The 16,572-nt window shown below is 35.9% G+C and overlaps 1 protein-coding gene across 1 annotated transcript in view; it reads right to left on the minus strand.

Moving 5' to 3' along the window:
* The window catches only part of LOC110458619 (carbonic anhydrase-related protein 10-like), a 172,549-nt gene that overhangs the window by 71,484 nt on the left and 84,493 nt on the right, over window positions 1-16,572 (minus strand). Inside the window, exon 2 of the mRNA XM_021510402.1 lies at window positions 14,792-14,839. Within this exon, the coding sequence (XP_021366077.1) occupies window positions 14,792-14,839 (48 nt within the window). The remainder of the gene's footprint in view (window positions 1-14,791; window positions 14,840-16,572) is intronic.

A 16,572-nucleotide genomic window follows, 5' to 3' on the forward strand; every position in this document is an offset into this window, starting at 1 on the left:
TTGATTAAGATGAAGCATATCCTGAGTAGTTACACGTATTTCGTACACTAAATCACTTCCAATTTGAATTAACAAGGCGTCGATATTTCGTCATATTTCCCATGTTACAATGTAAACTCGGTGATACAGCGACTTTGTTACTTTCTGTTTAATAGGAGGTGTGTTAGAATTATAAATTTCATTTCAGGAAACTTCATGGTTCTTAGCTTGAATTGTACATGTATGCAAGACTTGTCTTTGTTTTGTTATTGTTTCATTCACGCGATTACATGAAGATTCACGTAAACAGACTTCAAAATCAAGGCTGTACTTACAAAATCAACGTTATTAAAAATATACATGTAACAAAATCGTGGTTTTCAAACACAAGGTACGCACGCAGGTTATGGTAGAAATATACGTAAGAACATATATGGACATAATATCTTTCTACGAAGCTTGTTTAGGTTCATGGCGTTTTTCAAACAGTCTGTTTTACCAAATGGTATAACAGCAAGCTTGTTTCGAAAAAAGGTACGTCATGATTTCGTTGTCGCTATTTCCGTCGGGAACATCAATCAGAGAGTCCATTGGAAAGCATTCGGAAATTTCCACCACTATCTGAAATTGACATCACGATATGATTAGTCCACAACTGTTCACATTTTGACGAAAAAAACCCGAACAATTTCCGATTGGAGGGCATTCCCTTGTTATGGTCTTTGTCTGTTTTGTTTATGGTTTAATGTCGTCCTCAACAGCAAATGTCATTTGAAGACGAAAGCCAAAGGAGACAGCGCAGAACAGAAAGAATACATCATGTATAAAAGAGAGAGACGAAACGTGTTGCAATGGGGGCAACCGATCAATGTTGGCCTCTTGAATACCCCTCGAGCAAACTCCCGACTCGGCAGGGGCCAACTTTAGTCTTATTTAACGGAACATACAAGAGCCTTAGGAACATCTCTTACTCCTCATTGCCAGGGTTAAGACATACGTGTAGTAGCTCTTAGTGTAATGGTTTGTAACAAGATTTGAGGCTGTGTAACAGAAATATAAATGCTCATCATTACTATAAATCTCGCACCCAGTTATTCAGTTCAAAAATGAACATAGTATGCAGAGGAAAACAAAAAGTGAGTATACATGTTCTTCGATTGGAAGTGAATTAAAGACGTTTGCATATGGGTGGACATAGAGGTATAAGTACATATCTGTTTCAAATTGTTAAATTCTAATAGTTGTGGCTCTCTCGCTACCTCTTCAATCATTCAATTATAATAACATAATAAATATATATATATTGATATTTAGCCATCTTATGACGTACATATATGTTTTATTAAATTATAAGGAAAGGGCGTATATAATATTCATGTAACATGTGCCCAATTATTTTGTTTAGTTTATGGAAAAGAAATATATTCAAACTAAAATTAAACTTCACGACATTTGTAGAAAATAAGATTGCTTTAAATCCCCTTTAATATATCCGTTCTGAATGATTTGCAAGTCCCTTTGAAGCTGCAATAAATCAGTTTTAGTATTGTGCATGACATGCGGTAATCCCTACTTAGCCATTAACTTTTATCATGTGGAAATATCGTTATTTATGTGTATGTCACGACATTTATTTTTTGTTTGCTGAATTGCCGAATGGAATCCACTTTTGGAAGATTTGTTCGCGTTCGTTGACACTATGGTTATTTTTTGGGGCCGTTGGTAATTGCTGACGATTTGTTTCTTGATTGTGTTGATTATCAAAGAGAAACGACTTATATTTTTTCAAACAAAGGTGAACTACCACCTCTGGAAAACGTTGATTATAAAATATCTCAAACTCTCACCCCTCTAACTGTAAACAGACACTATTAACCACTGTTCTGGAAAAAAGCGCATCGACTGCAGCAAGAGAGGTAATTGCAAATATACCGTCGATCAACATATTGCCAGTTAATTAACTTGATATAAGATTTCTTTACAAAATGTAAATAATGACTTTTTTGGTACTGTGGAAAATGAATATAAAGTCGGAAACATTTGACACGTCGGGTAGCCTAATAGGGTAAATTACAGATATAATTCACATCAGTTAAAAATTCGATTGCTCTGAATTTGAATCTCACCGAAAGGACATTCTATAGAAGGACATATGACGTCACACAATAATTGTCATGATGACGACACATCAAAATTGACCCCCTTTAATCCAATCAGAACGTGACTACGTGATAGAGACAAGCACTCGTATAACACTGAGTCAATTGATATATAAAGCCTGACACTTTTCAGACTTTCGGCGGTTTGTCTATACCGGCTTTAAATATTCCAAATTAGCCCCGCAATGAATATCCATAACATACATGTATAGCCTGTGTAACTGTTATTACATTGCTTTTATTTGATTAACACTGTCTAAGCATTTCTCTTTGCAGCCATTTTTTCTTTTCCTAACAATACAGCAAATGGAGTCGTGCTCCCACGTGTCAATCAAGTTACTATCCGCTCCTGGTCCCCGCTAACCTCGGAAATAATTTCAAAGAAGTTGTAAATAGGCTTGCTAACATATTTGAATTAGGAGTACTTATAAGACCTCGCCGTGTCGTGATATCGAGGCTTTATTGTAACCTTTTCCTAATTTGGACATGCTCGTTCCCAGACGACAACCGTATAGAAAAGATTGGATTTTTCGCTTTGGTGAAAAGAAAAGCGCGCCTTATGTTTAACACAGAACCTTATGGCGGTGTGGAAGGGTGGTGTAATTACCTGCATTTATTTATTGAAATGTTTGACAAATGAAGAAAAGTCCCGTATATAATCACCAGTTTCCCCGGCCAATGACTAAAATCTTCATCAATCATCAGCACGTTTGTCTCCAAACACTGCCATTACTTCCTGTAAGGCGACTGTTGCAAAGATCCTTCATTTGTCAAGCTTGTCTCTGAATCAGCCCAAATTGCTGTCTGCAGGAACACTACAAACCCACAAGGGCAGCATCAAATTGAATCAAACGCTAACAGGTCGCCCAGTTGCAATCACACCGGACCTCACCAATACTACCTCATACATTTATCTAGAATTAAACCCCCTCATTCTAAGAGCTTGTCCGGACTTATTTACCGGGAATTGAAATCTCCGGTCTCCCTTCCGTCAACTCCCTTTATCCCAAACCGCCTTGGTTGTTACGCAATGACACTCAGCCATTCGGAACCACTTAATAAGATATATATGTATATATGTCTATGCCGAGATCTCCGTTGGGAATGCCGTGACGATCTATAAACAATTAAGCAGAAAGAAAACGAATCGTATATGGCCGCAAGGGGGCGTGACATCTAGTTTGACATTTCATTATGCGTCTAGTTGAAATAAAATTTACCTACTATGGTTAAAAAATCACATGTAATGGCGAAATGATTTGTGGTATATGATAGAATCTCAAAACTATAGAGATATACAGGACTAGATATTTGATTCGCACGTTTATAAATAATAATCAGTAGCTAAGATGGTAGGAATAGCCCGTTGATGACAAGTGAACAATGCCTGATTCATTTTTATCGATTAATTTATATTTACAACGAGTGAAAAATCGCCTATATGACAAAAGTATCAGGAATCGAGTCATACGGGACGGGACTATCGCGTTATAGTTTTTTAAGCAAAACATAATTCAAATTTTATTTCAGTTTTGTATTAGTTTCCATAAAATAAGACCAACAACTGGCTGTGGCGATTCAACTTGGTACAATACAAATGCATTTATCATCAACAAAAACAATAATGTTGGCAAATTATTAAACGAAGTGTTACCAAGGCAACGTGAATGCGTAGTCATCAATCATGGCATGCTGACCTTTGAACTAGGAAGTTGTGCTTTCAGTGACATTTCGCGTAGTAATGAATCAGACGTCCCCATAGTTAGAATTACAAAGAACCGGATATTTTATCTTCCCTTGTTTTATATATGTTTTATGTCTTTCCAACAGCTGATGTTATTAAAACGGCGTTGTAGATGAAGGGGCAACCCAGTGTTAACCATTTGAATGGTATCACGTTGATAATGAGACCAGAAAAAACAGCTCAGAAAGTAGGAAAGCAAATAGCAGGTAAGAGGAAAAAATCGTCCATTTTTTGAGAAGGAGATCCAGGCGACCAACAATCCAGACGTATCAATGAATGTCATTCCTGTGACCCCAAGTAAAAGACATAGTAGAAAACCTGGACTGTTCAGAAGTCTCCCACTTTTGTGATCGTTGTCTAACGTTCCTTAACCTGCAAAAGGACAAGTGTCAACTCAACACCATGACCATACACGGTTTTGACAAACTGCTATGCTTAGCATTGTATAGTGAACACTGTTTAAATGGAATGAATTCCAAATAAGAATCTGCAATTCAAATCTTACGTAATTTTAGCATAAATAAATATATAAATTAACAATAGATTTATTCATCAACATCAAAATTAACAATAAATTTATCAATAAATAACATAATTAACAATAAATGTATTCATGATCATGAACAGCATTTCAACACATTTGCTCCACTGTTCATTGGTCTGATAAAGGTGACAACGTACACATCGTACTTGTCATAGAAACTTCATACAAATATTTCACTGGTTGTGTTTTATGAGCCCATTATAAAAAGAAAGAAGTCATTTAAAAAATAAATACATGCATATATTGCACAATCTACAATAACATAATGTAAAACTAAAATAGAACACATTTCATGACGATCATTAGGTAACTAACTATTTTCAACATATGCTGTCAAGATTTAAGATATATGCTGTTTTAATGATTTGCTTTCATCCAAACAACTTCTTGTCACATTCAAATACCACAATATTTTTAGAACCGGCGAGAGAGTAATTTAAAAAGTAAATTGAATACCGAACTCAAATATGATCGTTTATATCAGAGCTGACGTCAATGATATCTTCAGAACTCATAAAATATTCATATTTCTCCTCGACAAATAAAAGACGATATAATTACCTTCTAAAATATTAAGAACATTCAAAGTTCATCTTTCTGCCACACCATTCATCTGGCGTCTTGAAAGTGCTACAATTGTACTTGATAACCTTTACACCAGAACATGAAGTTGCATCAACTATAACTGTTTCTGTGTTTTGTGAGAGTATAAGATATCTTAAACAAATATGATAATAATTGTATGAGTCACCATCTTTACTTAGCAACAAGGAAAAGGTTTTCAAAAACTAGATCAACCCTTTGTACATCCTTGGTAACTTTAATGGTTAGCTCGAGTTTGGAGCTAAATTCTTTATTCAGGTATACTGTATTCCATGACATAAAGCATGTTAAATGTTAAACCCTTCCTTCCTTCACCTTCCTGCCTTCATCTTCCCTCCTTCCTTCTACTTCCTCTCTTCCTCTTTCCTCCCTTCCTTCCTTCCTTTCTATTCCCTTCCCATTTTCCTTCTCTTCTTTCCTTCTTTCTTTCCTGCCTTCCTTCCTTCTTTGATAACTATCTTTCTATTTTTCCTTTGTAATTCTCCCTTCCGTCCTCATTTTTTCCCCTTTGTTAGTATTTATTGTATTTCTTTCATCATGTTGTTTTCTGCATTATATTACACATTGTTTCTTTGTTCTTTTCTTCCTGTCATGTTTGTTTCTGTGATGACAATTGTTCTTTCGATTTCCCTTCCACCGATTCAGGTTGAGTTACGTGTAGTTAATAGTTACAAGTTACTTTCTCACGAAGTCATGGATTACCTGACTAGTACCATCTTAAGCTGTTGTGCCAATGACGCCTATTCTGCTCTCTATTCTACAAAGCCTTCCTTAACACATGTTTCGGAAAACAGATCTTTCTGCTTCAACTATCGTAGGCTTACGTTTAGTAAACCATCCAATTTATCATCATGGAAAACTCGTTCTGTGACATTATCAATGATGTATCTCACTTCTCTTTCCTTTACTTCAATCGTGCAGAAATAATTCTACTCAAAAGTGCAGTTTTCTGAAAGTGTTATCTATCAGGGAACCACAAGTTGAATGACCTGATGAATTGTCCATCTTCCAGTTTGAAACCGTAAACTAAAGTTTATCAGCGTCATTGTTACGAGGCATGTTCATATGTATAGTTTGTTTGTGTTTTGCGTCCTATTAACAGTAATGGTCATTAAAGGACGTGCCAGATTTTGTCGGGGTACCAGGAGGAAAACCACCGACCTGCGACCAGCACCTGGCGACTGCCCCGCGTAAGCCTCGAACCCGCGACCCAGTGGTGGAGGGCTAGCTAATGGTACAGCAGAACGTCAGACGCGTTAAAACTACTCGGCCCCTTCGTATGGTACATGTTTATAATTAATGCCATTTTATCATTTTGCTGCAGTATAACATTTTTGCTCTATTGTAACTTAACGTTGTAGCATTATATCATAGTTTGTATACTCTTTATTTTCACGCTCTAGTTAAGCATTATTTGATCCATCCATTAAGGCTTCATTTCTACAGTTCGTTAAAACATTTGCCTTTTCAAACAAAAAGTTCCTCATTTGACTGAATTTTAATTATTTTTTATAAATCAAATGATAAAATCTAGAATATTCAATGGCTGTTAAATGTGGTCATCGAGTAACGTTGACAACGATTTTGTTTCCATTGGCGACACGGTAGTATTGCTAGTCTAGACGGGTACTTTCACTTATACGCACTTATACATGATGTTTAAACATTCTATGACGTCAATGAAACTCACAAAAATCTGTTTTAAATCAATTTCTACTTGAAGTTGGGGGAAAAGGTTATTTTTTACAAGAAAACGAAGTTTTCGAGTACAAGAATGGATTATTTTCTTTTTATGTTCTGGTTAAATTCAATTGAATTTGTCCATTAATGCCTTTAACCTCGGCCAGGGCTCTCAGGAACTATTCTCATTGGAGCAAAGTCATAATCTAACAAAAGTTAAGGGGGTATAAATAGCCTTATTTAGTTAAGGCGCTGACGCAACAACGAAACGTCACGTAGTAACCGCCTTACACGTGTAGTACAGACGATATGATGTTGGACATAATAAAAATATCTAATAAACAAAAATGGCTATCGTGACAAACCGCATACTTTACGCGTTGCTAGGGTAATTAATCTTCCCTTTGGCAGATGGAAATTGACCAATGGTCATTCAGCGAAAATGGTCGTCAATCATTTTATTGTTGATCAGATGTTCTCTATAAACGCGACCTGATACAATTTCGTTATGTTCTGTGTGTAGGCAAGGACCAACATATTTAGTTTTAGTTTTACAGTCTTCTTTTGGATTTAGCAAAATTGAGGACAAATCAGGTCAGCATGGTATTCTTTAGCCGAGATGTACGATTTGGAATGTACAACACAGCATGGTAAAACCTCGGATCCAAACACCTTGAAAGTTTTTTTTTGTAAATTAATTGTTGCGGCATATAATGAAACAATTATGGACTTTTGTGATGGTAAATATTATTTTGGTTGACAAGTCCTTTCCAGTAGTATTTGTGTATCTTTTGAAACACAAATCGGTTTTTGTTTTTTGTGGTATGTGCTAAAACATAACATAACATTCGTTACAATGCTGTAGACGTTTTAAGCCACAGAGGACAAACAAGACAGCCATAACCCGTTGAGTTAATGTGATTGAAGTTCACATGGTGTGTCTTTCTACAAGTGGTGTGCCTTCTGTTCCTCAACCATTCCCTGACACGCGCAACAGTCCCTGTCGTATGGTTATTCGGGGCGTCTGAAAGCCCCTGCATGAATACATACACGTTCACACGCAACTTCCTCGTTTGGTAGATACAGGAGCTGTCGTATTTTGTACATCTCGTTCTATCTCAACGCGACTTTTAACTTTCACAATGATAGAGTGTTTGGGCGAATACTTAGGCTTTCCGGAAAAAGTAGAGTCAATCTATGCATATAAAAGCCTTTCCTATACAGACAAAGATTTTCAGCAAATATTAAGATTTGTCTGCAATCATAAAGACTTTTTGACAAAGATAAAGGCTTTTCAGCCAAGATACATATATTATTCAGCAAACATTAAAACTTTTCAGCAAAGACTGAGAGTTTTCTACTGATTATTAGACTGTATTTACCTGTTCATTAAGTATAATATCATCATTTGTTAATGCGGTGACAAATAAGAAAGTTTATTACAAAGTTTCAATATTCCATTGAGCATTAAACATATACGTCACGTAGTCAGAGTATCTTAGTTTGAAAAGTACTCTTCTACAGGTACTGTGAATATGCTTTTTTCAATCTATTTTTAACATTTAATAAATTCAATTTAGACACCATGAATACAGGGTTGTTTGATTATTTACACGTTATTCCTATTCAAATTGGCAAAAGAATCGGTAAATCTACACGTAAAATCCCATAGGCTCTCAGTTAACCCTTGACATTAAGCAATTTCAGAAGTCAAGTAACATTCAACGAAATTTGATGGGTCAAACCAAATGTCAAATGGACATGTCATTTCAAACCAGAGAGTCAAAGCTCATTTTAAGGAGTCAAATACAAAAATGTACAAAGTCTCAAAGTTGTACTTGAAGCCCGACTATCCATTTTACACATGAATAAAACCGCCTGCAAAACGACAAAATTCTTCAAGTTATCAAGAGTTACACTACACAAAGACAAGATTACGTAAGTATCTCCCGGGTGAAAATGTTATGTCGCCACGATTTTCTTTGAACATATATTGCAGTTTTTGGTAAAATGTTCCCATGACAACGCGGACCAAATTTAACATATTCGCCGAGAATAACTCTAATCAATGCAAAACGAATTCAGTCTGCACAAGAATGAGTTAGGGTAGAGCCGACTTTGCACTGTACTTAGAGGATAAACTGCATTTTGAAAAGATAGAGCGTAACAGTTATAAGCCCTGAACACGTAAGTTCGTCAACACCATGTCAATATAAATCCTTCACAATATCAATTTAAGAAAATACCGGGATTTAGCATTGTTTCAATAGTATTGATGTACTATAAAGCTGGATGATTCACAAAACAGCGAGGATTATTTAAGCCTTAAAGCGAGCCTTTGGAAGCTCCTCTCGCTTATATCCAGACAGAAACTCATCACTTTGTCACCCAAAGGTAAATTATCGAGACAGCAAACTTAATGTATGGCTGCTAGGAGACGCTCCACATAAGCTGGTCTCAAGGGAGGTAATCTATGTACGTGGCCGTCTATTCGCGTCGCATCAAACTCTGCTTGTTCCATCGAGCTTCGTCGACCCTAATTACAACAGTGCATGGCTCGAAACAAAAGTGATCTGTGAATAAATCTGGTATTTCCAGTTTTGAGCGGTTAAAGTGACAAAGACACTGCATGGTAATTATACTATAAAATTTAAAAATGTTAATTAAAGGAAATTCAGTTTTAGTGCTGTGATATCGAATAGCTAAATTGGGAGAGGGTCTAGTAAGCTGTAAGAACTTGTGCCTTAGTTTAGTTCTGATTTTTTTTATGATATGCAAATATTATTATTACTTGGTTAAGGGAAATAGTTGTTCCATTGGAACTCGCAGCAAAGAAATGAGAAAAACTAGTTAAGCGAATCATAGATATGACAACTGGTTGTTTTAGGTTAGAACTCGCAGAAAAGACACGCGTTAAAAACGACATCTCAACTATAAATAAATCGCATGTTTACTTATCTGGAATGGTGAACTCATGGTCCATGCTTCAGAACCACGAAACAGTCTTACAGGTGAGTTCAATAAAATGATATCAATATCTCTTTTGGAGACCTTTCTAAAATTGGTGAACATATCATATACATTAAAAAATTATCATTTTGATATGGAACTGCCAAAAAGACTACATCGAAATTTTAATTGAAATCAGAATTAATGACAAAGGGAATGCGGCCTTTCTCTGGATTAAGACTATCGCTTGTTAATTTACATTGCCCCGACTTGAACGCCAGTATCTTGGCGTTTTTCAGTAGAAGGTTCAAACATGGTATTTTATGGCTTTGAAGTATTAAACATCTAGTCTAGTCTAGCACTTTTCTTTTGAACAGATAATCTCGGGTTCGAATATCACCATACACTAAAATGCTGCTTTTGAAATAAATGTTTGGTAGCCGTGGTACATGTATCACCCCTGTCTTACAGAATCGTTATTTTCCTGTACCGTCTTATTGTATGCGTTAAAACGTCGTTTGGCAAATATTGGCGATATAAAGAAGACATCTGATGACCCTGTGGCAATAAGGTTTTTAGTTTTGTGACACAATAAAATGACACTCAGTAGTCAGGTTTTCCAATTGGCATCGTCTTCTATAACGTCAAATTTAATATATGTGTAAAATGAAAACCGTACGCGATGCACCGGAAGCTACATTATCGTACATCAAAATCGTCAAAAATCAAAAATTGTTCCGGAAGTGAGGGTTTTGTCGAAGGGAACATGCGCAAATGTAGTAGGAGTTGGGAAGCACGACTCAAATTCTTTAAATTCCTCGTAATTGATCCATTGATCCAGTGTTAACGGGTTCTCAATATGATATTATTCAAACTATTTTTAAAGTTGTATAATGTTTAATTATCAAGGTGACTGATGAACTAATTACCCGATCAATAGATTTTTCGTACAATTTGTTACTATGATTTAACCAGTTTAATAATCTATTTTCAATAATACGTGTGTATGTGTATTTGTAACCACAAAGCTTGAGTTTATGGTGGGGAATGTCCCTCAATATATGGATTTGTCTCCTGACAATGCAAGATACACTCGGCTAGGGTAAGCCACTTAATGTCATTGCTCAGAATTATCACAAATTGATATGGTATTTTGATAATGCCTGTCATTGCCATAAAAATATTCTTTTTTTCTGCTAAAATATTATAAGCTAAATTAGAGTTGAATCAGGAGGAGAGGTAATTGTTAGCTTTAAGTCCATTGAACTGAAGTACTGCACCGTTAATATATTTTCTTTGAAAATTGCCATTGAGTTTAAAGACAGGCGTAATTTCAAAAAAATCCATTCTACAAGTGTGCATCAAAGACTTAAGTCCAAGACTGTTTCATTATTTTCTTTGAAATAAAGGTAATTTTCACAGGAAAATCAAATACAGAAATAGCGAAAATTATTCATGAAAAAATATCTGTCATTGCAAGTACGTGTCAGACAAATGAGAAGACATCCTTTAAGTCACGGGAGCTCAACTCTGTACATGTGGACGCAATCGGCTAGTAACTGAAAATACTGCTATACAATTATGAAAATCACAGGGCCCGCGACGGGCAATCAGTTAATGTCTCAGATCATATATGATCACTATGCCTCAACCACTTGTATGCGAGTTCGAGCCCACAAAGGGCAGCCGCCGGGTGCTTTCCACTTCTCCAGGTACTCCGGTTTTCCAAATTAAAAGTAATTCAGGATTTGTTTTAGTATTTATATCATATTGTTGATGTCTTCGTCACTTTCTCAAGTATCATAAGACAATTAATGTTCAGCCGTTGATGGAACTTTTAAAACAACTAAAATGTTCATGATTATGTTTGTAAAATTATATTTTGATATGTAACTGTAAAATAAAGAAACGTCTTTAATAGGAGTCACTAGTTCATGATAGTGGGGCCTGGAAATTCAAGCACTGTACTCTGTACACAGACAGACAACTCTGTACAATACCAATGTCTGTCGTAAATAGTTACTGTCTAAGTTACACCTACAATATGTGGGTCATGGTACTAAAACCCTGGAACACTTCGCAAGGACTGTTGAGTGTATTACGTCTCCAAAATCAAATTGCTGGGAACTATGTGACAATGAAACTCAAAGGTCATTTACGATTTTATGCGCCTGTGTACACCTATGTGCGCCTGTATGTGTCGGTATTCGCCTGTATACTACTATGAAACTAAATATTACTTGTATACGAAATTACAATACAAGCACTTGGGAGGCTAATATTAGCAATAGATATATTTAGTTGTTTCCGTTTTGTTTTCTTTATATTCACAGTGCACCTTTTTCGCTAATATGGCAATCACAGTGTGCGAATTTTACTTTTAAATGTATAAACAGAAAAAGCTAAAGGGGCAAGTTTGCTACTTTGAGAAGTTAGAATAGTTCAATTTAACACATGTGTTAGCAAAAGTATATCACATTTTTGGTTCACGACACCGAATACTTTTAAAAATCAATATCAGGTTGGCTTAATTTTGTTACAAGACTGAATCTGTGTTATATATACTGAATCAAAATCTGTGTTACTTTGAATTCTTTGTAATTTTTATATAATTTTTACATATTCAAACGCGTTGACAACCAAGACACATTTCACGAGTATTTCATAATATTTTCTATTCCTCGTGTTCATTTTTACTCTCGTCTTTTATTAGGAGGCATTTATGACTGTCAAAATGGAGATCCTCGTTTGGAGATTAAGACTTTTCTCCAGCTCCAGATATTTCGATTTTAAACAATTTCCTCCATTGTTCCTATTCGAAACCCCAGCACGAGATCTGGGTCTTCTGCTCATAATGGTCTTTTGATCCGCTACCTTACACATAAGTTGAAGGAATTTCTGTTAAGTTTTTTGGGGGGAATCACATACATTTTAGTTTAGGCTCTGGATATCGGCCAGCACAAGTCTATTCTTAGACTGGACAAGCAGTAATTACAAAGCGTCGCTATTGTTGACCAGCACTCAATTTACAATGAGACAGTGGAACCAAAATACCGGTGACCAATCTGGGCGTATTGACCACGTGATAGTCAATAGTTCTGTCTTTGGTGGCCTCGCGCTAAATACTAACAGAGGGGAAAGTCGGGTCACCTGTAATCATATTACAATCAGGCTTAGCATCATGAATCGTCTGTCAGTATTGACTAGAACACTTGGTAGGGATAGACCAGAATTGTAGTCATGGTCAACGAAATTCAATAAGGTCGTACAGAAGAATGTACCACATTGTCTATACACAGAATTCGTTCAAGGTCCAAATCAAAACTCGAAAACAAAGGAAGGGAAGAAAAAAACCAAAATGAGAATACCGAGGTGACAACAAACCCAAACTTAAAATTGATAGATTTAGGAGGAAATATGAAATAAAGGGAAGATAAACAAGAAACTTGAAAACGTCGAAGTAGAATGAGCAAAGGTGCTCTTAAAGGGTAAGCTTCTTCTGAGAAAGATAGGGTATGCTTCTTCTGAGTAAGAAAGGGTAAGCTTCTTCTGAGTAAGATAGGGTAAGCTTCTTCTGAGTAAGAAAGGGTAGGCTTCTTCTGAGTAAGAAAGGGTAAGCTTCTTCTGAGTAAGATAAGGTAAGCTTCTTCTGAGTAAGAAAGGGTAAGCTTCTTCTGAGTAAGAAATGGTAAGCTTCTTCTGAGTAAGAAATGGTAAGCTTCTTCTAAATAAGAAAGGGTAAGCTTCTTCTGAGTAAAAAAGGGTAAGCCTCTTCTGAGTAAGATAATGTAAGCTTCTTCTGAGTAAGAAAGGGTAAGCTTCTTCTGAGTAAGATAAGGTAAGCTTCTTATGAGTAAGAAAGGGTAAGCTTCTTCTGAGTAAGAAATGGTAAGCTTCTTCTGAGTAAGAAAGGGTAAGCTTCTTCTAAGTAAGAAAGGGTAAGCTTCTTCTGAGTAAGAAAGAAGACACGGACACAAAGTAAAGACATGAACCTCACAAAAACAACAGAGACGAAAACAGGTTGTACGGAATCAAACAGGCTTCATTCTCCACATTTGATACTTTTCAAGATATACCTGTCGAATAGGGAAGTTATTAATTAACTTGCCGCCTACGAACTTAATAAGGCAACAACTATTAAATCGTGGTAGCTGCTGAAATCTCCTAGATGCAAATCACCTTTATTTACATTTAGATCCTTGAAACAAACGAGGTAAACGTAAGTGTCCTGTACTAATCTAGGTCAAATAAAAATTAACACGTCCTCGTAGAGTGAACTGGGGTAGTGACAACAAAACGACAAAGTACAAACATCCCATCGACCTTCACATGGCACACACATTACATAACATCCCATCGACCTTCACATGGCACACACATTACATAACATCACATCGACCTTCACATGGCACACACATTACATAACATCACATCGACCTTCACATGGCACACACATTACATAACATCACATCGACCTTCACATGGCACACACATTACATAACATCACATCGACCTTCACATGGCACACACATTACATAACATCACATCGACCTTCACATGGCACACACATTACATAACATCACATCGACCTTCACATGGCACACACATTACATAACATCACATCGACCTTCACATGGCACACACATTACATAACATCACATCGACCTTCACATGGCACACACATTACATAACATCACATCGACCTTCACATGGCACACACATTACATAACATCACATCGACCTTCACATGGCACACACATTACATAACATCACATCGACCTTCACATGGCACACACATTACATAACATCACATCGACCTTCACATGGCACACACATTACATAACATCACATCGACCTTCACATGGCACACACATTACATAACATCACATCGACCTTCACATGGCACACACATTACATATTTTTAATTCCCAATGCGATCAAGATTGCGACCACCAAATAAAAACGTTATGTTAGTAGCTTGTCCGTCAACAGTCAAAATCTATCACGTGTATGATCAACGTGAGAAACCCGAAGTGTCTCGATCGACCCGGTATAAGTATCCGTTTACTCGCTAAGGAATACAAGCGTAATATGGTCGAGCACTTTTGGTCAATATCATCAAAAAGTACCTACCTGATATACCCTGGTACGTCCACCATTCTGACCATAACTGACCAGGAACTGCAGAAGAAAAAAAACACATTATTAAAATTAATAACACAGCTATTAGAACTAGCAATAGATATTGACTTTAGTGTCAATAGTATGACTATTTTATTTTCATGATACTATGAGATTAAAAATTAAATTATGTTTATTTTACATCAATTATGAAACAAGCTATTTCAACTTTTATTCGTCACTCTTGTTGGCCCGAATGTTAGCGCGATGGGAATCTTTATGTGGGAGGGAACCGGAGTACCTGGAGAAAACCCATGTGTTCGGACAGGTGACCCCATACCTTTTCACATCTGACCTGGAAAATCTATCAGGTTATTCTAAATATAACAGTTCAGTTCCCACAAGTGAAGATAATTCACCAGATGTCATAAATAAGATTAATTTGAGGAGAAATTCAAGAAAACGACCGCAATAAACCAACACGTTTTAGGTGTCACTATGGCAAAGACGTCATACTCGCAATAAATAAAAGAAATTAAAATAACACACGACAATCTACGAGCATTTAGTTTCATTTTAAGCACTTATAACATTTCATGAATACTAGTGTGTTAACAGGCTAGAAAGTCATTTGAGAGACGAATGAAAACGAGCGGTGTTACATTGTACTCATCAAGACAGTGTCGAAAAACATTACAAAATGTCTTCTACAAAAAAAAAATCAAATAAAAACTAAAACAATTACTATTGAGAAGACATCTTTAGATGTGGTCGTAAGTTTAGTGAAATTGGTTTAATTATATTAAATTATAAGAAAACTTTTTAAGATAATTGTCTCAGTGAAATTTACAAGTCAAAGCTGTAATATTCTTTACTAGACATAAAACAATAACCGAAGGCCCGTATTACCTGTATACCCATCGCCACCAACGTTTACACGTAATAACACATTTCCCCCCCAGAAATAAACGATGTCATTATTGGAACCGTGAAAACAAATAACAGAAATGAAATGAGGCCATTTTAAATTCAATTTAACGATCGATTATTATTAATTTCAATACACACGATGTCAAACGAGGTGATACACTGAGGCGGAAATGACATCAATCAGAAAAGAAAGAATACAGGCCGGCCCATGGGGCCTGTTTAGTCGGTTTAAATTGACAACAATACATTAACGATTTTCGGAATGCCTTTGGATCTCTCTGTCAGCAATGAATTACGGTCTTATTATTTGGAACAACATTTGGTTGTATTGGGTAAACACGTTTTCAGAAGCATTATATCATTGCCGTTTAATGACATGCACGTGTTTTCCTATCTATTGTTTAAAGTTAACCGTGTTTTATCTTTTGACTGTCGATTTTGTTGTAGATAATTTGACAAATATATGTAAATTTTATTTCTTGTCGGAGACAATTCCATTTTTCAGGTTTGTGTAACCACATATGAACTGAAATAAAAGCCATTGCTTGTTGTACATTGTATTAAATACTAAATTAAATTTTGATCAGTAATCACGGTAGAACGTTTGAAAATCGTTAAAGGAAAAATTCATTTGTCAGAGAGCATTGTGACGTTACTTTCGAAATAACGTCATTAAGATAATATTGTTCTGCTATTTTCTAAAAATAGTACCAACAAACAAGTCAATATCACAAATCTCGGACATGCACCTGATCATGATCTAACCAATGAGAATTAAAGGGGAAGTCCAATATATAATGAGGATAAAGACAAAACTGGTTTCATGTAATATTCTTTGTAAGATGTAAGATGTAAGATTTTAT

Source organism: Mizuhopecten yessoensis, unplaced genomic scaffold, assembly GCF_002113885.1.
Source record: "Mizuhopecten yessoensis strain PY_sf001 unplaced genomic scaffold, ASM211388v2 scaffold9653, whole genome shotgun sequence".
Taxonomy (NCBI): Eukaryota; Metazoa; Mollusca; class Bivalvia; order Pectinida; family Pectinidae; genus Mizuhopecten; species Mizuhopecten yessoensis.